The 23,482-nt window shown below is 38.8% G+C and overlaps 2 protein-coding genes across 13 annotated transcripts in view; one reads left to right on the top strand and one right to left on the bottom strand.

Moving 5' to 3' along the window:
* The window catches only part of LOC120767756 (serine-rich adhesin for platelets), a 75,396-nt gene that overhangs the window by 33,966 nt on the left and 17,948 nt on the right, over positions 1–23,482 (bottom strand). For 7 of the 12 annotated variants that reach the window (XM_040093972.1, XM_040093978.1, XM_040093981.1 and 4 more), the window contains exons 2-12: positions 21,630–22,358; positions 20,875–21,207; positions 12,136–20,774; positions 11,855–12,044; positions 9,677–9,764; positions 9,459–9,612; positions 8,177–8,495; positions 7,465–7,554; positions 5,494–5,532; positions 4,769–4,969; positions 2,388–3,456 (exon numbers count right to left, since the gene is read on the bottom strand). In XM_040093972.1, coding sequence (XP_039949906.1) covers positions 2,388–3,456; positions 4,769–4,969; positions 5,494–5,532; positions 7,465–7,554; positions 8,177–8,495; positions 9,459–9,612; positions 9,677–9,764; positions 11,855–12,044; positions 12,136–20,774; positions 20,875–21,207; positions 21,630–21,673 — 11,166 coding nt within the window. In that variant the 5' untranslated portion in view covers positions 21,674–22,358. Of the gene's footprint in view, positions 1–2,387; positions 3,457–4,768; positions 4,970–5,493; positions 5,533–7,464; positions 7,555–8,176; positions 8,496–9,458; positions 9,613–9,676; positions 9,765–11,854; positions 12,045–12,135; positions 20,775–20,874; positions 21,208–21,629; positions 22,359–23,482 lie in introns of those variants that run through there. The other 5 variants (XM_040093983.1, XM_040093984.1, XM_040093982.1 and 2 more) reach the window with 4 other exon arrangements.
* LOC120769466 (MAR-binding filament-like protein 1) lies at positions 10,194–11,723 on the top strand. Its single transcript, XM_040096479.1, has 2 exons — positions 10,194–10,907; positions 10,981–11,723. Exons 1-2 carry the CDS (start codon positions 10,283–10,285, stop codon positions 11,721–11,723), a joined length of 1,368 nt encoding a protein of 455 aa, XP_039952413.1. The 5' UTR covers positions 10,194–10,282.

Raw genomic sequence — 23,482 nt, 5'->3', positions numbered from 1 at the left:
TGGGTATATGATATTTATTTGTATATATGTACATGCCAATGTTTTGTTTGAAAAGTTAATTTTTCAGACGATTTTTAACCTATTTTATACAGCTTTAAATTTATACCTTTCCATTCTTTGTTTGCAATGGTTTTATATCTTTAAAAATATTTTTTTATGTCTTTTTATAATTTAAAAATATTATATATTTTAAAAATACTTTTATAAAGTCTAAAATACGCGTTTGAGTACATAAACTAAAAAACCAAGTAAATACTGAGATAATATAAACTACAGACGTTTGGCAGTTTCACGCAATTAGTTGTACTCATTACTTTATTTTGTCCAAAAGTTTCTCCGATTTTTTGTTTTAAAAATATAAAATAATACGAATGCTTCAAAAGCAAATTGAGGTTATGAAAATATATTTTTTATAATAATCTTTTATATAATTACGTATAATTTTTTAAGTATTTTTAAGAAATATTATTTATATTTTTTTTCAATATTGGGTCTATAACTACATACATATATTCGTATAATTATTATTCCATTATTCCAATATGTCAAAAATGCGTTGGAAAGCTACTGTCATTGTGCGGCTTTTTCAGTATGTCATTCATTAAAAGTGTAAACAAAAATAACTTTTTTCACGCAAATACATATGTATATCGAAGTTTTTTGTGAAGAAGTCTTCCCCATCATATGAAGAAGACCTAAGGCTATATTATTTTTGAATTCATCCACATTATATGAAGAAAAGATCAGCTATAATCATCGTATTTTGGTGGAAAATTGTGAATATGCTCCAGCTGAGCGAACGTGTCAAAAGTGGTTTGTACGATTTAAAAGTGATAATTTTAGCTTGGAAAACGAAAAGCATCCTGGGCTGCCAAAAAAATTGAAAGATGAGGAACTGGAAGCATTACTCGATGAAGATTGTTGCCAAACACAAGAAGTGAAGACACACAGAACTTTTTAGAGTTACTCAAGCAGATTTTCATAATATTTAAATGCAGTCGGATCCGCAATCATTCCAAGGCAAGGAAATCGAGTGGCACATGAATTGAAGCGAAAAGATGTTGAAAAACGACTTGCGTGTCTGGAATGCTGCTTGAACGCCATAAAAAGTAGTAATTTTTTCTTTGAATTAAGACTGTTGATGAAAAATTGCGACAACAGTAAATGCGAAATCATATTTGAAATCTTGCCAAACACTCAAGTCAACGGCAAAGTTGGACAAACATGACGCGAAAATGATACTTTGTATTTCTTGGGATCTTAAGAGCGTGCTCTATTAAGAGCTTCTAAAACCGGGTGAAACTATTAACGATATGATGCATACGAAGAGGAACTCATCAAATTGAAGTTCTATTGAAGTGAACGGTTGCCAAAAAAAACGCCCGGAATTTGAGACTAGACACAAGGCAATAATTTTTCACCTTGAAAACGCACGACCTCATGTCCCAAAACCGGTTAAAAACTATTTGGGGGAAACAGCGGTTGAGAAGTGGTGCTTCACACACCTTATAGTCCAGATCTTGACTCTTTTCACTACCATTTCTTCCGGAATTCGCAGAACGCTCTCTCAGGAATACAGTTCACATCAGAACAGGGTGTGAAAAATTAGCTTTAAATATACTTATTCAGTTCTTTTGGCATGGAAGCCACAACTAATTGCCAGCAAGTTGGGAAAATGTTGAAGATATAATATAATTGTACTTTTTTTTTTTAATAAACGTTCAAAATAAAAAAAAAAATACGCACGAATATAGTAATGGACCCAATAAATATAAAAAAAAATATCATATTTTCAATATATAAATATTTTTATAAGTTTAATTCGGTTGTTATTCTATTTTGCAAATTCTCATGCAAGACAATTTTTCAACTTTTCGAACTAGAGAAAGAAAGCTTTTTGGTTTTTATTAAAAAAATAACGTAAATCGGTACAATAAGTTTTCTTGAAATTTGAAGAAAATCCGCTTCTTGGCTTCTCCGTCTTCCTTTTAATGCCTACACCTAATTGCGTGGAACTGCGTTTCATCATATACACTGTTCAAAAATAAATTTATTAACTAACTAAAAACATTTACAGCCAAATCCAAAAGAGTACTACCCAATTTAGACAAAAATATCGACACAATAGTTAAGCTACAATTGAGTAAGGATAGACATACCCAAAAGTGAATATATATTTTTAAGTGTGCAACTTTCGTTAGAATCTGCTTTTTACCATATTTTTAGAAGGACACACATTTCTTGAGATTCTTTTAGTACTCTTTCTCGTTATAAAAGTATATGAGTTTGACTCGCCTCAATTGAGCGAGTTGTATGAGGACACACATAGAGCACTATGTATAAATGCAATGGTATATGAGACGTATTATGGAAAATGTGGCACTTACCTTGGCTTTTTGTTGTTGTTTCAATTCTTCTTTCTTATAATTACGCTGATAGGCTGTTATGACACGCCTCAAGCGCGTATTCAAATCTTGCATGGATGGCCACATGGTGGCATCTTCCACTGCCATTGTCGTCGGTGGATAACTACTTGCAACACTTTCTTCTTCATCTAAGCCTACGGTGGTCGAATTAAGAGTGTCATTTTGCGTTTGTTCATTATTTGTATTAGAAGTGGGTGTGGTTATGGTAATGGAAGCATTAGCTGTAGTGCTACTGCTGCTTGCAGTGGATTCAATGGCGGTAGCGTTTGTGTTGGTGGCTGTTGCACTATCGACAGCACCGACCGGCGTTTCAATATCATTTTCTGTCGTCATTTCACAAGCACTGTCAATCTTAGCCGTTGCGGCGGCTTCAGTGCCGCTATTATCGGCGGGTGATGCCGATGTTGATGTTGAGGGCGCCGTTGTATCAGTTGAAGTTGAATCTCCACCAACAGTGGCAACCGTGGTGGTCTCCGATTTGCCATCGACTGCTGTATCGTCTGTGTCCATCGCAACTGGTGCTTCGTTTGTTGTTGTGGTTGCTGTCTCAGTTGCGATGGTGGTGGTGGTGGATGACGAAACACCATCGGTTGCCAGTGTTGTCGATTCATTTTCAACATTCTCAACGGAGGCATCAGCATCATTGGTTTCATTTGTAATTTGTTCTTTTGTTTCTGATTTTTCTTTCTTCTTCTCCGAATTCTCAATATTTTCTTTAATTGTCTGATTTTCATCAGATTCTTTAGATTGTTCACTTTCGTTTTCATTTGTTTGCGCCTTATTAGTTGCGTCGGCGGTGCCGTCGACAGTAGCCACAGTGTTCGCAGCGACGACACCAACACTACCAGCGTCAGCGGCTTCGCTTTTCGCCCGTTTTTTGCTCTTACCCGATGAACTGGGACGCTCGGGATCGAGTGAGTCTTTGTTGTCACCAGCCGTTAGTTTGGTGGAATCAGAGTCTTTGGTCGCGGTGCCATCGTCGTCAATCTCTTCGGCATCCTCGTGTTTGGAGTTTGCATCGTCTTCGTTCCTGTTGCGTTAAAATAAATGGCGACTTAGGTTAGTTTCGTTGGAAAATTATTATTTTTTATTTATAAGTATGAAAAATATGAATTATTAATAAATGTATATATGTATACTGTTATGAATAATGAGTATTTGTACATTTAAGGCATGCTTAACACTTGGAACCACATCAAGAGTTTTGGGTACAAAAAGAGTTTACATCGAGTTCGATCGAGTTCGAATTTCAGTAAATGGTATCGGAATTGAGAAATTGATTTTTGTAAGACATATCTGTATGTTTATTTATATATGTATGTATATTTAATTATATAAAAATGATTGCTGTAAGACATGTTTGTAATATCATCTATATAACGGTCGATATGCTTCGTTGAAGTTCAAGTTATGATTTGAAAAATGGAATCTTTTGATGCTGATCCTTGGTAGTTGATATTTTTGGTTTAAGTGGCGTGAAAATCAAATATGATTTATTCGAAATTTTCAAAAATAAATATTAATCATTTTCAATGATTCATGAGTATAAAAAATCTAATATCGAAAGTTCAAAATATATTTTTGAAAATGTAAATATATATACACAACGATTTTTGAAGTTTGTGAAGTCCACAGAAACCCATTAAAGATTTTTCAAACATTTTGCGAAGCTTTTGGATATGAGATTTGAAAATAACTTATAACTTATGTCTTTTGCTTAACAAACCGTAAAAAGTGATAATTAAGGTAAGTACCCTGAACGTTCAAACGCCTAAAATATGCTACAAAAGTAATAATTCATGAAAGTACGCTACAAGTTTGAGCACCTAAATGTATGCTACAAAACTGATATTTAATGGAAGTGTGTTTCCTTTTCGGCGCCAATATGTATGATAAAAAGGTACGCTTTACACGTAAACCCCTAAATGTATGCTACAAAGGTAGGCTTTACGCGTAAAACCCTAAATGTATGCTACAAAAGTACGCTTTACATGTAAAACCCTAAATGTATACTACAAATTCACGCTTCATGTTTAGGCGACCCTAAATGTATACTACAAATTCACGCTTCATGTTTAGGCGACCCTAAATGTATGCAACAATTTGGATAAGCAAAGTTATTTAACAAATTCCGGACATATTCATGCAATTACATATACTTAGTGGATTTTTTGTTTGATTAAATTCTGAATTATAATTATTAAGTTTATACACGAGCTCAGTAAAATATTTATAACTACATATTATTTTAGCGATATTGTGGTTAGTAGTGAATGCACGATTTTGTATATAGTACTCGTACAATCTGTGGTTAGTAGTTATATAACGTTTTTGGCACTTACGTCGGCAAATTCGTTACGGCCGTATCATCACCGGCGCCAACATGACTCACGAAACACAAGTTCGGGTCGGCGCGTATTTGACGGTACATTTCACATCCATGCTTGTATGTTCCGACCAAAAGACTCTTATCACAGCATGCGGGATTCCACCATGATGCTGGCACTTGATCGGGCGTTGCGGGCGGGCGAATGGGGAGCTCGCTACATAGTATATAACATAAATTTTGTTGTAATTATAAATAATACGTGTGTGTGTGGTTTTGGTAAAGAAAAAAATAATAAAAATTTTGCAAAAGAAAAAATAACTGCACGAAAACTAAAAAAAAAGCTTTTAAATAACTTATTACAAAATTAAAAAAACAAGATTTTTGAAAACAATCAAAGAGTTCAAAGCCAATTGTATACTACGTAAAGTTCGAAAATGCGTGTAAATCAACTAAAAGCACTACCAATCCAAATAGTTCACCAGAATTTCAATATAATGCGCTTAATTAAATTTCGAAAGTCATTAAAATTAAATGTAGAAACTTTTTTGGCATTTAGCATAAAAAATTTGGAATTTCTCAAACTCATTAGAAATCTCAAAAATTAATTAAACAACACTGTGAGAGTAGCCTCGAATTCCCTGTTCGCCTGTCATATTTATGTATATAACCTCCAATTCTCATTTTATTTATTTATTTTGTGTTTTTATTTATTAACTATTACGCTTTTCATCATATTACCTTTTTGTGTTATTTTCTGTGTGAGAGAAGGCGCGATAGCTACACGATGGATTTGTATACGTTGAATAAAGAAGTTTATTGTTTCAGTTAATGATGGACTAATTTAACGATCAAACTGATAAGCTATGTATGGTATGTACATATGTATTTAGGTATGTAAGCGATTGAATTAATTAGCTCTGAATTTTATTTTTTGTTTTTTTTTTTTAATAGCAATTCAAGTGATGAGAGTAGTGGTATCATATATATATTACAGGGCTAAACAACTTCGTAAATGCATATAAATCACAGCAAATATGAATACTGAACTTATGGAAGAGACACAGATAAGACAATTAATAATGAAGAGCAATTGAATGTGAGAACACCGAGAATAATGTTAAGTTCATTCGAGTTTATGGCATAATACTGATTTTTTTTTCATTAATGGCGGTAACTGAAAATCATAATTACACACATATATATATGAATGTTTAACGGTAGAAAAAGGAAGTTAGAGGTTTTTAGCATATACTACACCACGCGGATTTAGGCACAGTTTCCAAAAAGCAGATTTTGTTAATTGCTAATGATTTTTGAGGTTAGGCCAATTAGTGATTTGTGGTGTAGCACATTAGTTTCGTAAGCAATACTTTTTTTGTTTGATATTTGGTTTGTTTTTGGCAACAAATGGCAATGCTTTAGTAACAGTACATTTAATAATACTTAAAACGAAAAATAATAATTATTATGTATAAATAATATTAATTATGGGGTCAGGTGTAGTCAGAATTTTCAAAACAAAAAACATATTTTGTTACCAAAATACGCAATTAAGTAAACTTTTAAATTTTTTAAACTAGCGCATGAGCTTAGATTTGAAAGTTTTTTAGCTTAGCTTAGAAAAAATCAGTGAGCATTGAACTTCGGTGGGAAATTGATCAACACAAACAGCCACTACTTATAAAATTATAATTTTTTTTAATATTCCTTAAGTAGAATACCTTAGAAAAATATTCTTGGAAAGCTTGCAGTAAATCTGACAAAAACTTTTCGAGTTATTAGAAATATGAAATTTATACCTTTTTTTTTTGAAAACATGAAAAACTAGTACCCGATCGAAGGGTTCTTAAATTTCGATTTTTTTTTTTATAAATTTTCGTTTTTTTTAGAAAATATGGAAACATTTTTACTGAGGCCGCCTTTTTTTATTAAAGAAAAAAAATAACCTCCAGATTAGATAATCTATTTAAATAAAAATAAAAAAAATTTTCTGCCACTTTAATTTTAGATGAATTTCCGATGATTAGTGATGGTCACCGCAGTGAGCTTCGGTTGGAGCTGAATCAACACCAACAGTCAATACTTTTCAAATTATTCCGTTCCCACGACAGTCGGATCTACGTATTCGGAACGGACTCGGACTTTTATCCGGCCAAGGACTGTCAACTCGACAGAATTCTGCCGCTATAACAACAACAACTTTTCAAATTGTTCATTTTTATTTTGGGAAATTTTTTCTCTAGTGAAGTAAATATTGATGTTTTTACTTTTATAAAAATTTTAAATAAAATAATTTACCTACAAAAATAATAAATTAAAATTTTAATCTTTTCATACCTCTGACTACACCTAACCCCTTATGTAGCAAAGTTATAAATAAATAAATTTCAATTAGCATTTAACCGAAAAGCGTTCATATTAGTCAGTCAAGTGATAGTGAAAACAGAAGCAGCAGCAGATTAGTACATTAAAATGGTTGCCATTGCAAAATGTGGCAACACTAAGCTGTAACGTACCGGCAGAGAAACAATGAAACAAACAATGTGAATGAAATTCAAATTAAAGTTGCTAATATACATTTCAGTAAATAATTACGTGTAAAAGAAAAACTAAAAAATAAACCATTATCAAATGATATGAAAGGTAAAATAGAAAGTTATGCCATACGAAAATGGTTGGTGAAAACATTTGCTTAGAATTTTCTGTTACCTGACGGGTGTGTTATCTTTGATTTGCTGCACTAGGTCGCCGATAACCTCATGTTGAATGTAATAGAGCATACGCACGCGCAAAAGTACTCTGAAAATATAGGCAATGTAAAGTAATAAAGTAAACAAAACAATAAAACAATGGATAACAAAATATTAAATATTTCGTAAAAAAAATTGAAAAAAAAATTTGGAAAAAAATTAATAAAAATTAAAAAAAAAAAAATTAAAAAAAAATTTTTGTGAAAAATTTAAAAAAATTAAAAAAATTTAAAAAAATTAAAAAAAATGCAAAAAACAAAAAAATTAGTCTAAATAAAAAAAATAGTTAAAAAATATTAAAAATATAAAAATATATAAAAAAAAATATAAAAAAAATTAAAATATATAAAAAAAATATAAAAAATTATAAAATTTGAAATAATTAATAAAAAAATTAATTTAATAAAATTTAAACTTTTTTTTAAATTATTAAAAAAATATTATCTAAAAAAAATTATTAGAAAAAATTATGAAAAAAAATTTAAAAAAAAAATTTAATAAAATTATTTAAAAATGTGCACCGAAAATATCGTTAAAGTGTTGAAAAGTTCGCACAAGAATGCGTTTGTGTTATTAAAGAAAGAGAGAAAAAGAGTGAGATAGATTTGACATTAGTGTGAAAAATTCCATTGTAATTTGGGCAAAAAAGTTTTCGATTCCACACGACTCACTTATTCGCGTGTCTGCTCAAGTGCTTCTTATAAGCACATTCCAAAAACGCATCGGCATCGAATTTCTCCTGCTTACTCCAGTGATTCGGATCGGTGAGCGCATTTTGACTAGCGCTGGCATTGGGATTCGAAGTCGAAATCGGTGTGGTTACACTTGACGGCGATAAAGTGGCATTGGTCGGTGATGCGGTTGCCGATGTGGCGGCGCTCGTGCTGGCGCCCGCATCCTTATCAGCCTCCGTTTTGTTGGTTGGCGTGGCGCTAGCAGCCGCAGCAGCTGCATTTGCCAGCTCTTTTTGTGCCTTGCCACCATTACGACCTGCAACGAGTAGCAATTCCATATTAATACTGAAGGCAACTCAAGTTGTAATAAAACAAAAACAAAAAAAAAAAACAAATACTATGCTTTTAGCTGAAAACTTACAAAGATTATTCACATCAGTTAAGTTAAGTATAGTATGTATATTTACAGTTTATATGTAGTACTAAATATAATTAAATTATTTACATTGAATGTGTCGCAGATTTTTAGGTTATGTATAATGCGGGTACATTACAACTTTTGACATGTATGTTTGTATGTGTATGCATTGCTTTACAAAGTGTTTAAATGTGCGTAAATATAAATGAGTTGTAGCTATAAATCTGCGACTTTTCAAAAATAAATAAATACGCTACATATGTATGTGTGTATGTGTATATAAGTGCATATATATGTTGTGTATGTCTAAATTACAATACTACTACAATATAGGACTATATTTCAAGCATTTATTTTTTTATATTTATTGAGCATATTTATAGACTACATACAATGCTAAAGAGACAATACACGCACATCTTTTAAAAACACCCAATAGAGTTTACGTTTACGTTAATTGAATTGAATTGTAAGTATTAAATGCTAAGGCAAAGTATAAAGCAGTTTTGAAAGTTTAACGTTCATATGAGGATATGGCTATTTGTCCATTCGTACGCAAAGAAGTAAAAAAGTTTACTTAATTTCAAGTGAATCTTATATAAATTACGCTAATTACTGCATTTTTATGCATTTCGAGTGAGCAATTAAAGTTTAGGACACCGCTTCCTTTTGCGACATAAGCGTCTATTGTGCTTTACTCTGCCATAAGGTAATATGTAAGGAGCAGCCCATCTCAGCTTGTGACAACGTACATACAAGTATTACGATTTCTGTTTTGTTAAATTTACGGGGTTTGAGCGTGCGTGCGCGCATTAACTACGTCCGTGCAGTTAGAGTGCGTGTTTGTATCTTTTACCATACCTTTTGCATTCCTACCTCGTGGCACCAAATTATGTAGGCCACTATGATCCCTGCTGATCTTCTGCACTTCACCATCCTCAGTCGGTGTTATTAGATCCCAAATGAAATTCTTGATTTTCTCATCACCCTTATACACTTGCAAGCAATAAAGCAGCTGCAAGAGAATACGATGTTTTCAATTGTTGCAAGTGAAAATTATGTATATAAGTGGTACTTACAATTATTCTGGCGCAGTCTTCAACGTCCATTTCACGCCAGCCGCGCTTAAATTGGCCTAATTCGAGAATTTCGGGCCAACGACCCCAGCTTAAAAAAGAGAAAAAGGAATAAAGATGACATTATTTGTCTATTTTACATTAAAGTTATTTGTTGTTGTGATGTGAGAAGCAATCAGTGTTTGAGAAGATTTTTACTCAGCGAAAACCTAAAGTTTTCTCAATATTAGCATGGTTGGTCATCATTTTTAAAACCACTAACGAAATTTATATAATTTCGTATGTTTCTAAGCACTCTTTGTAAGCAACTACTCAGCATTTTCGAAAAAAATTTAAGAATATTTTTTTTTCAGTACACAATGTATCTGTTTTATCGAAATGAATTTCAAATATTACAAAAAATAAGAAATCCTAAAAAAAACCAAAATAAATTAAAGAAAAAAATGTTTTTCTCAGTACACCCTGTATTTCATTTATCGATAGAACTTATATTCGAATTGAATTTCAAATAATAAAAAATAATAAATACAAAAAAAAAATCAAACAAAATCATTTTTTCCTGCTGCTGTACGTATCTCACATTTTTAACTATTTCCAACGATCCTCAAAATGTCGATAGTGCAGCAATCGGATGGCGATTTTACCGCTTATGCCACACAACGCCCCAACAGTTTGGAAGTTCGTGGCAAATTGCCATTTCAAATAAATGAAGGTGCCGTTACCGATTTTACATTGGAGACATTCATCAATAATCTGCAATTGGACCTTTACCGTTTGATGAATGAGGAAGCCAAGGATGAGTATTTGGAAAAATATGATGCCTTGGATATGTTTACGGCCGTGCAAGAAATAAACCGCGAACTGGCTATAGTTAAATTGGAGAATCATTTTCTCATCGATTTTCTCGAACGTAATGATCCGAAAATGCTGATCGGGCTCAAGACTAGGCGTATCACAGCATCAGCGCAAAGGCGCACGACTACAACTAGCTCCGTGGGCAGTGCACGTTTATCGAATGCAACGCCGAGGCGTTCAATTAGTTCGAGACCCTCCGAAACCGTCTCCATATACAACACAAGTCAATCAAACTACACGGGCGCTTCGAAGAAAGGTGGACCGGCGGGTATGCATAGCGGTCAAATGGAGTATAGACTAAATTACAAGTCGAAATGCGACATGGCGGAGAAGGCAACGACCGAAGTTGAAAAACGTGTAAATGAAATTGAGAGCAAAGGTAGGCACAGATTTAATAAAATGAGAAAAGCTTGTTTTCACCGTTAAAAAATATTTCTAATTAAAACTTGCAGCAATGCAGGCGATTAAGTTGCTGAATGCACGTATTGAGGAGCTGCAATTTCGCTATGACGAAACCGACGAAACGATGAAGAATTTCCAATTACATTTTCTCAAGGACGAAAAGGATATTGCATTTTTAGAGAACGCTGGTGAAAAACAAATTGAGCGCAAGTTCAAAAAGTTCGTCAACAATTGGCTGAAGAATGCACGCGCGCTGCTCAGCACAATGCGCTTACGCATAACGGCATTACATGAGAATTGCCAACAATTGCGCAGTGATCTAATAACCAAGTCCGATTTGAGCGGCATCTTGAGCGCCGTTGACTTCGAGCAATTGATGATTAAACGAAATGAGCTACTGAATTCGTTGGATGAGAAAAACGCGCACATGGCGGGTTTGAAGAGTGTCACTGGCAAAGCATCACTGGCCATGTCGGAGGAGAAGCAAATCATGATGAATATTGAGGAGGAGTCGAAATCAATTGCAAACAAGACTGTGGATGTGATTAAGAATGTTTCGCAGCTGGAAAGAGAAGCCAAGGCGGTGGAGGAGGAAAATAAGAAGGAATTGAAAATATTGCAGTCGCTCAAAGAGCAGCTGGAGCGTTATCAGGCGCCTAGTGTAAATCAGTATGTTGAAAAAAAGGATGAGTTATTGATGTTGGAGAAAGAGGAAAAAATGTTGCAACGAAAAATTTACATATTAAATATGAAGCTCAATAATGTTTACAAGCGCTGCGCAAAAATGCAATGAGCGAATGTTGGCTTACTTTGAGTGATAATTATATAATATATATATTTTTTACTTGTACTTGTAAAAAAAAATATTTTTTTTTTATATTAAATATGTGTGAAATGCATAATTTGTGTCGGTTATACACTTACCCGAATGATAGCAGACCCTTTTCCACTTTGAAGCACTCCGATTTGGCCCAATTGCCGTATTGGATTTCATCCAAACCCAGCGAGGCTAAAGCATCGCGCTCTCTTGGTATGTACTCGTCGTTTATGCTTGTTTTCTTTTCGCGCTCACGTTCACGCATGCGTTTTTCCTTGCGTCGTCTTGAACGTAAACCTTAAGAAAAGAATTACAGTTAGCAAATTAAGTAATAAAGATACCAAACTACAAAGAGGGAAAGCAATACAAATACCCGCTTCATACTTACTTATGCCACCCTCTTCATCGCTATTATCGTTGGATGAGTCATCGGAATTGATTTCCATGACGTCCTCGTGACCATAGCGTTTGATTTGCGTGCGTCTACGTGGCTCTGAGAGCACAAGATCTTCGGTTTCGTCACGTTCACAAGCATCCGGATCAATATCCGCTTTCTTTGCCCACTTGGTCCAGAAGTCGGGATCATCGATTTTGATATCCGACCGATTGCCGGAAGCAGCAAATGACGCCTTCGAAAATGTTGAACCCTTCTCGGATTCCATTGTAATAACTTGTGTGCGCCGTTTCAAAATCGAATCAATGTCTTCTTCGCAGAACTTATCGCCAGCATTGTCGTCGTCCATTACAGCACCATAGGCGCCCTTACGCAGCAAATCTTCAATTTCCTTCTTCGACAACTGCCTGTTGCTACCGTCCTTGGAGTTGTGCGTATTCATCGATTGCAAGACGGCTTTATCCAAACCCAACTTAAGCGAAGCCTTATCGAACATCTCACGTTCGTATGTATTGCGGCAGAGCAGACGATAAATCTTTACCATTTTACGCTGACCGATACGATGACAACGCGCTTGCGCTTGTAGATCGTTCTGTGGATTCCAATCGGAATCGTAAATGATAACTGTGTCGGCTGCAGTCAAGTTAATGCCCAAACCACCAGCTTTTGTACACAGCAAGAAAACAAAACGATCTGAACCAGGCTTGGAGTAGCGATCGATGGCCTCTTGACGCAAGTTACCGCGAATGCGTCCATCGATACGCTCAAATGGATACTTGCGATACACCAAATAATCTTCCAGTATATCTAGACAGCGCACCATCTGGCTGAAAATCAGCACTCGGTGACCATTCGCGCGCAGCTTTGGCAGCAGTTTGTCGATCAACACCATTTTACCAGCGGATTGTATAAGATTCTTATAATACGATTCGGGATCATCGCCATGTTGCGCGCGAAAATCGTATTGTATCTGCTCTTCGGCGCCATTCAACAGATACGGATGTATGCAGCATTTGCGCAGCTCCATCATGGTGTTCATGAGATTGGGTATATTCGCGGAGGTTGTGCCTTTTTTGAGGAAAGAAAAGTTCTGTTCCAAAATACCACGATAGTATTTCTTTTGTATGTTTGTGAGTTCGACTTCGATGATGGTTTCCTCCTTGGGAGCAAGCGATTTTTCGACATCATCTTTGAGTCGACGTAACATCATTGGCTTCAGTAGAGCTTGCAATTTATTCACCTCCTCTTCGGTATGCAGACTCCCGAATTCACGCATGAATTCCTCGGGGCAAGAAAATTGATTCGGCTCGAGGAAATTCAACAAAGAGAACAGCTCACTTATATTATTTTGCAGTGGTGTACCTGAGAGTAGCACACGATGTTCTAAATTCAATTGTCTGAGTCCTTCCAACAACTTGCAATTACGATTTTTCAAACGATGCGCCTCATCGATGACACACAAACGCCAATTGAACGATTTCAAGTCCATGTGATCAGTAACAATCATTTCGAATGTCGTAATTAGTACATTGAATTTCACGGGCTCTTTAAGCACTTTACCGCTTTCGGTTTTGTAATAGAACTCGTAGTCTTGTATCATTTGTTTGCTCGTTACAGAACCGTGATAGACCACGATGTTCATATCGGTCCAACCCTCAAACTCGCGCTGCCAATTTGGTATAGTCGACAGCGGTGCAATAACGAGGAAGGGACCACGTATGCCATATTCGTATACCGAATGTACGAACGTTAAACTCTGTATGGTCTTTCCTAAACCCATTTCATCAGCTAAGATACAGTTATGTGAGTTATACCACGAGAACTTCAACCAATTTAAACCCTCCAACTGATACGGACGCAACGTATTGCCACTCTTATAGACGGGCGTCTTTTCGAGTTTCTTCCATTGCTCGGGATGTGGACGTTTTTTGTTTTTCCACTCGGGACGTGGTGGTAATTTATTGAAACGCATATACTGCTCAATTTTATCATCATCCACATCCTCTTCCAGCTCCCACGTGCAGTCTTCGTAAGGTAAGGACTTCCATTTTACCAAATAATGCTTTGTCGTTTCGCCGGTATTTTCATCTGTGTGCACGGACATATCCAATACACGATCGACTTCTACAAAATCGGGATTGAAGGGATCTTCCTCGATGCTATCGAATATGTTCATTTGTTGTGCTTGTTTTTGCTGGAATCTGCGTATCTTGGCAGTAACTCTGCGATCGCCTTTGAACAATTCCTCTTCGGTGCGCCACTCGCAATGCAGATAAGAGAAGTTCCGATATTTAACGAAGAATTCTTCAACGTCGATGTAAACTGGTTCTGGTTTTGTTGTGCTAGAATCTGCGTCTTTGCTCCTCTCATCATCATCATCTTTATCTTTATCGCTCTTATCTTTTTTGTCCTCCTCTTTGGCTTTTTCACCATCATTTTCTTTCTCTGCATCCTTTTCAGTCACGGACGCAGCTTCACCATCTTTAAGTTCTTTCGGTTCAGAAACGTCAGCTTTCTCATCCGAGTCCTGCTTAGCAGAGTCATCGGATTTTTCGGCTTCAACTTTAGCTTCCACCTCGTCAACATCCATTTTCTCCGCTGTATCTTTACTCTCTGTATCAATTTTATCTTCAGGTAAATTTTTCTCTGGTTCTTCTAGTTTATTAGCGTTACTCTCGGTGGATTTGTCTTCGTCCACGTTCTTTTCTGTTTCATTTTTGTTTTCTGTAGCCACTTCCTCATTCTTTTCGTCTTCAGTTTTACCGCTGTCATGGTCTTCTTTATTTTCGCTATCTTTGACTTCAGCATCTTTAGAATCCATTGTGGAATCTTCACTTTCCTTTTCTTTCTTTTCTGCAACATCATTACTTTTAACGTTCTCGTCGATCTCCATTTTCTCAGGAGCCTTTTCTTCTTCTGCGTTATTTTCGATGGCATCAGTCTTTTCAGATTCTTTTTCTAATTTTTCAGCATCCACATCCATTTTGTTGTCTTCAGCTGCATCTTCGTCCTCTTTCTTCAGTTCTTCACTCGGTTTTTCTTTATCTGTTTCTTCGGATTTTTCAACAGTTGTATCCTCCTTGTTATCTTCTTTTGCATCCTTCTCAGCCTTGGGTTGTGTTGGTGGTGGATCCGGTATAAGTTCACGTCTTCCCATGCGCACCGCTAATACATACTGCACTACCATACTATCCTCATCGCCGGTATTGATATACACGTAGTTAGGCTTAGAAGATAGTGGTGGAGGCGCTTCTAATGCGGACTTGTCTTTATCCGTTGCTGTGCTGGAGCTCGCTTCAGTGGCCGTTCCGTCTTCAGTTTCTGCCGTTGTAGGCTTTTCATCCGTAGTGGCGCTTTCACCTTCGGCACCGGAATTCGCGGCACTGGCATCTTTGTCGGCATCGTTGCTTGGTGGAGCTATGGCTGCCGCAGCCGCTGCAGCTGCTGCTGCATTCGAACTTTTCTTTTCTTTCTTAACCGGCGAAGCCATCAAGGACGAATCATCGTCGGAGAATCGTAGCATTACATCGTCAATATACTTCTTTCGTTGGGTATTACGGGAAGAGCGTCGTTTATTTGTGTCCGTTTCGGAGTCGGGTGGTGGTGATGGTGGTGGCGTGCTAGCCAACGTGTCATCCTCACCATCCGATTCGGGTACGATGCGACCGCGATTACGGCGTTTCTTAAGTGCACGTGCAGAGAGCTGACCTCTGCGACGTGTGGTGTAGGTAGCGTCATCGCTGTTATTACCACGATTGCGACCACCTGAACGTTTCTTGCTTCTACGACTTGGCGTGGTTGCGGAATCGCCGGCAGAATCAGGTATTGAGTCTATAGTCTCATCACCGGCTTCTCCAGACTTCTCATCGTCCATAGGCGTACGCGTTGTTGGTATTTTTGACACTGGTATATCATCGTAGTCAGGGGCGTCACCATCGATATTGGTAGATTTAACTTCGCTATTGGGATCGTCCGATGTTGTAGTTTCAGGCTTATTGCCGCCATCAGAGACATCATTTGTGGCATTGCCGCTTTGTTCTGCGGCATCTGATTTGCAGACGGAAAGCGGCTTGTTGTCCTCTGCTTCACTGCCCTCAGCCTTTTCGTCGTCTTCACCATTCTTCTTCTTTTTGGCGCCACTGCGTCGTCGTATTGAAGCGAGCGATTCACTCGAGTTAAGTTCACCATCTTTGATCTTTTTCGCTTTGGGTGTGCGATCACGCGGCGGCTTATTTGGATCTTTTGGTGCTCGTGGCTTACGCGGCGGCTTCTTTTTCTTTCCTGCATCATCTGTAGATGTATCGAGTTCGTTAGCAGAGTGCACAACGTCTTGCGAGTGATCACCGCTACCTTCATTATACTCCAGCATTCCCACGACCGACGTATCACCAGCGCCCTGCGTCACACAATCTTCTGAAACAGGCAACTGAGTTGTTGGAATCGCATTTGGTGGCATGATGTTGCCACTTATGTCCATAATATCGCTGTTAGGTTGTTGCATTTGTTGCAATGCCGCTTTTTCCTTCTTGGTGCGCGGTTTGCGAGGTTTATTGGCACCCTTACCACGACCACGACCGGTGGTGCTCGACACTTGCGGACTCTCAACCATCATTTGGCTGTGGAGTACACTGCTGCTACCATACAGAGCAGGTATGCCGCTGGTCTGGTAGAGAACACATTGCGGTCCGGCGCCAGTACATTGATCGTTTAGCTCGTGTTGTTGCAATATATTCAAACGATCCTGTAGACGCATGATTTTCTCTTGGTGATCGGGACCTGTCGGTGGCATGCAATACATTTCTTGTAATTGTTGTTGCAGTGCCGCAACTTCTTGCTGATGTAAAAGCGGATAGGGCGGATACATGTGACCCGGCGGTGGCACGGGTGCGCCATATGGTGGCATCATCAACTGTTGCGTACCATCATAGCCCATAGCAGTCATGCCGGGCGTATTGGCCATAGGATTGTGAGGCAACAGTGGAGGCAGCATTGGCGCCATCTGTGGCGGTGTTTGCGAGAATGTTTGTTGTGGTGGATTTGTTGCCACCGTTGTCACGTTTGGTACAGCAGTGATTTGAGTCAGGGTATCGCCCACTGCTGTTGTCGGCGCGGCAGTTTGCTGCGCTGGCGTTGGAGTTGGCTCCGTCAGTGGCAGCACTGTCTGTGTGGGCGTTTGCTCAGGAACCATTGTCATTTGCGGTTCAGTTTCTGTAGCAGAGAGCGTCTCTTCTGAGCATTTTGCTTGCTCCATCAGTACATCAGAGACTGTGGTATCTGACGACTTAATTCTTTCTTCTGGCATTTCCACATCTGCAATCGTTGCATTGCACGATTTGATGGATGCACTTTCTTCCTCCAAAGCCTTTGAAACATCGGCAGTTGTGTCGTGTGTTTTGAAACCGTTTTCTGCCGACTGTTCATTTGAGGGCAACTCTGTCGCGCATTGCTGTGCTGTGACATCTTCGACATTCTTATTTTCAGTAATTTGTTGTTGTAGCTTACTGGCATTTTCGAAATCATTAATATTCGTGGCAGCGCCTATAAACGAGGACTGCGAATTACTGTCCAGCATGGCAGCCGCAGCTGACGCGGCCGAAGATGCTGCAGCCACGGCGGCGCTTGTTGAAGACATCGAATTGTTGTCGAAGAGACTGGCGCCAGCGCTGTCCAGTAGGCCACCGTGTCCAGTGGCGGTGGCGGAATTCGAGTTGCTATTTAACACCGCATTGCCGAGACTATCAATGCCCGACATTGATTGCTGTTGATGATGGCTGCTGTTGATCGAGCTTTGCGAATTACTGTCATGCACTGAGGTGGGCTGGTTGTTGACAATGCTGTTGGTCGAACTATTGCTGCTGCTGTTGTTGCTGTCGTTAGCCACTACGGCCAATGTGGAAGAGTCGTTCGAGTTGGCTGTTTCGTTCAGAATGTTAGCCAAATGATGTGAGGGTGTTGAAGTCGGTGTTGGGGGCTGTTGTGGCGGCTGCTGCTGCTGCTGTTGTTGGATTTGCAGCGATTGATGCTGAAGTTGCTGTTGTTGCGCTGTCACAGTTGGGCTGGACGCCATGGGTGACGAAATGTGCGCTGGAGACATAGACGGCTGTGTTAACGGCAGCTGTGCATCACGCTGCGTTGACTGCTGCTGCTGCTGTTGTTGTTGTTGTTGATGCTGTTGTGGTAATGGCAGCTGCTGAGGTTGTGCCTGCGGCTGAGGTTGCGACTGTGTCTGAATCGCTGACTGCGTCTGTGTTAGGATCTGCGTAGGCGTTGACGTCGGCGGCGGCTGCGACTCCAATTGTGAAATCTGTTGTTGTTGTAAGCTTGACTGGAGACTAGCTGGTGCATCTTGGGTCGCCGTTAACATTGCCGCAAACGGATCGCCTAGCAACTGGTGGTTGTGCTGCTGTTGATATGGTTGATGCATTTGTTGTTGGGGCGGGGTTGGATGATGTGGTGATAATTGTGGGTGATGTCTTGGCGACTGCTGTTGCAGCATAGTCTGCTGATGGGGCGATTGTTGCTGTTGCTGATGTGGCGACGTTTGTTGCTGCAGCTGCGACTGAACAAGAGTCGGCTGTTGTTGCTGCGCTTGCGATGTCGGTATACCGCCAATTGTGGGGTCATGTGCAGACGCGCTTCTGTTCATAAGCGAGGCAGTAGTATGGTCTGTAGCTGGTGGCAGCTGATGATGACCTATATGATGGATGCTCGGTAAGCCTGGTGGTTGATGATGCAGTTGTTGCTGTTGTTGAGTAGAGGGCGATACCTGTTGTTGTTGTTGTTGCTGCTGCTGTTGCTGTTGCTGTTGTGTATGCATAGGTGACATAGACGGCAACTGCTGCTGTTGCAACTGTTGTTGTTGTTGTTGCTGCTGCTGTTGTTGTTGTTGATGTTGATGACCACTACCCACAATATCATTTATGGAATGCTGTAACTGCTCATTCAATTGCTGATGCTGAGGTTGTTGTTGTGGTTGGGGAGGTTGCGCTTGCTGCTGTGATGGTTGTTGTTGTTGCTGCTGCTGCTGTTGTGGCGGTCCAATAGATGATGGATGTCCAGCCGGTGGCTGCTGATGGGTCATACCCTGTGCCTGGGCGTATAAATTCATTTGTTGCTGTTGGAGCTGCAACTGCGACTGCGACTGTGCGCTCATCCCACTATTCACATTCAATGGAGAGGGGTTTTGTGGCTGTGGCAAGCCCAAATGTGGGCTCCATTGTAGGTGATTTTGTGGTGAAACCGGCATGCGTGGTCCCATTGGTGACATTGTGGCGTGGCTGGAAGCCTGACGATAGGCTGACGGATATTCCATTGGTACACCGCCCGGACCAGACATAACGCTCTGCGTTGGCATAACCATCTGTTCGAGTGCTTGTAGTGTGTTGACAACTGGTGGACCACCACTAGATTTGGAGCTTGGCGGTCCAGTATTTGGTAGTTGTGGACGTGGCGGTGTAAGACCAACCATTCCCGAAATGCTGTGATGAGTCGGCTGCTGTTGATTGGGTGAGTTTACTTGCTGTTGTGTTTGCGCTTGCGTTTGCGACTGTGGTGGCGGTTTAGCTGGCGACATGCCCGGTCGCGGAGACATTTGCGGATGCGGTGACATTGTCGGTGGCCGCGGTGACATTTGTGGGGATAATTGCGGAAATGGTGCGCGGTATTGTGGCGATGATGATAACTGTGATGACGTAGCCTGATGCTTGGCTGAGGACAAATATGACGCTGCGGCGGATTGTACACTTTGTACATTACTTTGTTGCTGCTGATTCTGTTGTTGTTGCTGCTGTTGCTGCTGCTGTTGTTGTTGTTGCTGCTGCTGCTGTTGATGATGACTACTGTAGCTTGGTGGCACTCCTATACTATGCGGCGGTGGCAAACCAGCACCTGGAAGCTGCTGATGTTGGTTTGGCGGCTGTATTAGACCAACATGATTTTGTTGCTGCTGCTGTTGGATCTGTTGTGGCTGTTGTTGGCTCTGCAACATATGCGAGGTGGGCTGTTGCTGCTGTGGCGCACCCAAACCAGGAGGCAATGATGACTGAGGCAAGCCAGTTGGAGTCTGTTGTTGTTGTTGCTGCTGCTGTTGTTGCTGACTGCCCGGTCCCATGTGGGGTGCTGCGTGCGCACCTAACTGTCCAGCCTGCTGCTGCTGTGCAGTTAAGTGATGCGTTGGTACGCTAGTCGGTGCAGCCGATGTTGGCACATGTTGACCATAAGGGTTAGTCTGATCCAAATGACCGTACGGAACATGTTGAGCAGTGCGACTCGATTGATGTTGCATAGGATTACCGTAAGGACTGTGCGTATAACCCTGTGGACCGCCTGGTACCGGCACAGAAGAACCGGTTTGTCCCGCTGATGTCGGCGCAACTGGATATAGTGGATGTTGACCCGGTGCCTGGGGATAGTTATGTGGCAAGCGAGCTTGCTGTTGGTTTGGTTGCTGCTGTTGCTGTGGAGTAGGCGCTTGTTGTTGCTGCGGTTGTTGTGTCTGTGACAAGGCGCCGTAACCGGCAGCACTAACACTCGGCCCGGGTTGCTGCAATAATCCGCCGATGCCCATTTGCTGCGATGCATATGCTAACTTTTGTTGATCCTGCTGACCATAGGTGGGCATATGCTGACGATAACTGTTAATGCAAATAAAACGTAATTAATTTGTGGTGAAATGTGGAAAGATCACTATTGTTGTTGGTTTTTTATCTAATAAAAACATATGCAAAAACTTACCTTGGTTGTGCGGTTGGCTGCCGCTGCTGCGTGGGTGGTGCTGCTTGGGGATGGCCATACGCGCTCAAACCAGAACCTGGATAAGCACCGACCTGACTTGGCGCTGCACCCCAGCCACCTAAATCGCCCATACCAAGGCCGTGCTGGTCAGCACCCGCCAGTCCATAGATATTATCCGCGGTCGGTTGATACGTTGGATACTGGGTCTGTTGCTGCAGCGGATGCGGAGCCCGGTGACGGGGCGGATAGGCGCCCGGCGGTCCCATCGCACGCGGTGTTGCCGCCGCAGCTGCGGCTGCTGCAGCTGAGGGATCATAGCGATAGTACGGGTCTCTAAAGGTAGAAAATAGTGAAAATTTAGAAATTGTAGAGAATTTGAATATTTGGAGTAAATGGATATTAATGGTTGAAAATAAGAAAAACCTTATATACCTTAATACCTTATATATTTTATAAGAAAAATAAAATATTTTAAATTCAAAAATGTAAAAAAATTTAAAAAAAATTTAATTCAAAATATTTATATTTTTGAAATGTTTACAAAAATAATTTTTTCAAATGTTTATGCATATTTTAATTTTTTATATAATTTTATTGAATAAAATCCTAACATAATATATAGCAACTGTGATAATCTCTATTTATTAGCAAGAGACAATAACTTTAAAAATTATTTGATTTTTGATTTGATTAAATATTTAAATTTACTTTGCTAAAAGCATATTAATCGCTATGTATATTTTTGGTAGACTCACCCTTGATGATTTCCGTGAAACATGTTTTGTGCATTTCCATCCATCTGATTTTTCGAACGTGAAAAATCAAAACCCTTTTCGCTCCACGTTCTTTGCACTTAATTTATTAAATGCAATTCACGTGGTACACTAGATCGGAGCCTGTTGATCGATTCTTGTTGCAATAATGCAAACCTCTCAACACACACGCTCCTTCTATTAGATATACGCTCATCCGTTTAAAGGTAGCATCAAAATGTTTTCCTATCCGTCCCGCCAATATAGGAGGGAGGAAATGATGTGTATATATAAATATCTGTGGATGTGTATGTGTATTTTCACTCGATACACTTTGATATCCTTCTATTTGCGTAGTTGTCTGCTGTATGCGGAAAATGGGAGTCTTTCCCTTTCCAATATTTCAATTGAAGATTGGTTTATGTCAGTGCATTCACGTTGCGCGTTGCCTTTATAAAATTAAGTATCAACATATATTATGTACTCGTCTTCCTTTCACTATCTATCTCTCTTTTGGTCTATTCAACACAATCTCTCTTTATGTATGTATGTGTTATTCACGTGTTTTAGCCATACAAATTGGCTACAAATGTGTCTTTCGAAATTTGTTAAAATATCTATTGATTTAATATTTTCATAAATTATGCAGAACTATTTGCTTGAGATTATTTTCCAATGTAAACAAAGTTGTTGGGACCTTTGACATTTTTTGCCGTGACATATCATTCAAAGCTGCAAGAAAAAATCAAATAAATCCACACATTAGCCAAAAATAATCGATCAAAATTTGCGGTGGCAAATATGTTATTTTTTTGTTTTTGTTGCAAAAAAATATTTAATATATGTAGACGATAGCGCGTTGTTCAAGTTATATGCCATATGTTGAAATGTGTGTATGTGTGCGTTTAGGAGCAGAATCTGAAAGTAAAAAATAGAAAAAATTAAAATTAGTTTTTCAATATTATTATATACATATACATATATGTATGTACATTCATATGTATGTATATTAGTACTTTAGCATGTACACATCACATGCACATTAAATAGAACTAACTTACAGAAATTAAATGGTATACGTGTGCATTTGCTTAAATAGCAACAATTACTTATATTTATAACAATGTTTGCACATACAGTCGGCTCTGAATATAGTGAACTAAATATTTAAAAACTATTGATTTATTTATGCTACAGCGGTCGGATCTGAACAATTTGGTCGGATATTGCACCATTGTCTTTGTCAATAATCCATGGAAACTTGAGGTCGTTGTCACATGACTATACATATACTTTATAGAATCTCTGACGTTTCCATTTTGGTGTTACAAATATCATGGCAGACTTAATATGCCCTGCACAGGGTATAAAAAATTATTTCGAGAATGATAAAATTTTTTTTGCGATAAACTTCTGTATACATAGTCTTAAAACACATTTTTAGATCAATGACAATTTTTTTCTAGGGTTCACAATATCTAGTCATTACGGTATTCATGATTTTCACCTGTGAGCACAAATTAAATTGTGGAAACATATTATAGCGATTTAGGCACTAATTTTCTGGAGTCTCCAGAAAATGTATGAAAAACTTGTACACTAGTCAATACGGAAATTACAAATAGTGAAACCAATAAATTGCATATGCCGATAATATTGATGTCATTGGCCTCAACAACAAACGGCTTGAGATGAGATGAAAGGCACGATACAAAATATATTGAGAAGAAAATTGTATATTTGAATATTGCGAAACGCCCTGTATATTCCTTGGACTTACAATTAACAGTTGTCATTATGAATAGGAGCTAAGTTCATTCTTAATAAACTTCATTTCTTTTGATACCGTGTTTTAC

This window comes from Bactrocera tryoni, chromosome 2 (assembly GCF_016617805.1).
Source record: "Bactrocera tryoni isolate S06 chromosome 2, CSIRO_BtryS06_freeze2, whole genome shotgun sequence".
NCBI lineage: Eukaryota > Metazoa > Arthropoda > Insecta > Diptera > Tephritidae > Bactrocera > Bactrocera tryoni.
This window is presented reverse-complemented; position numbering and strand designations above follow the sequence as displayed.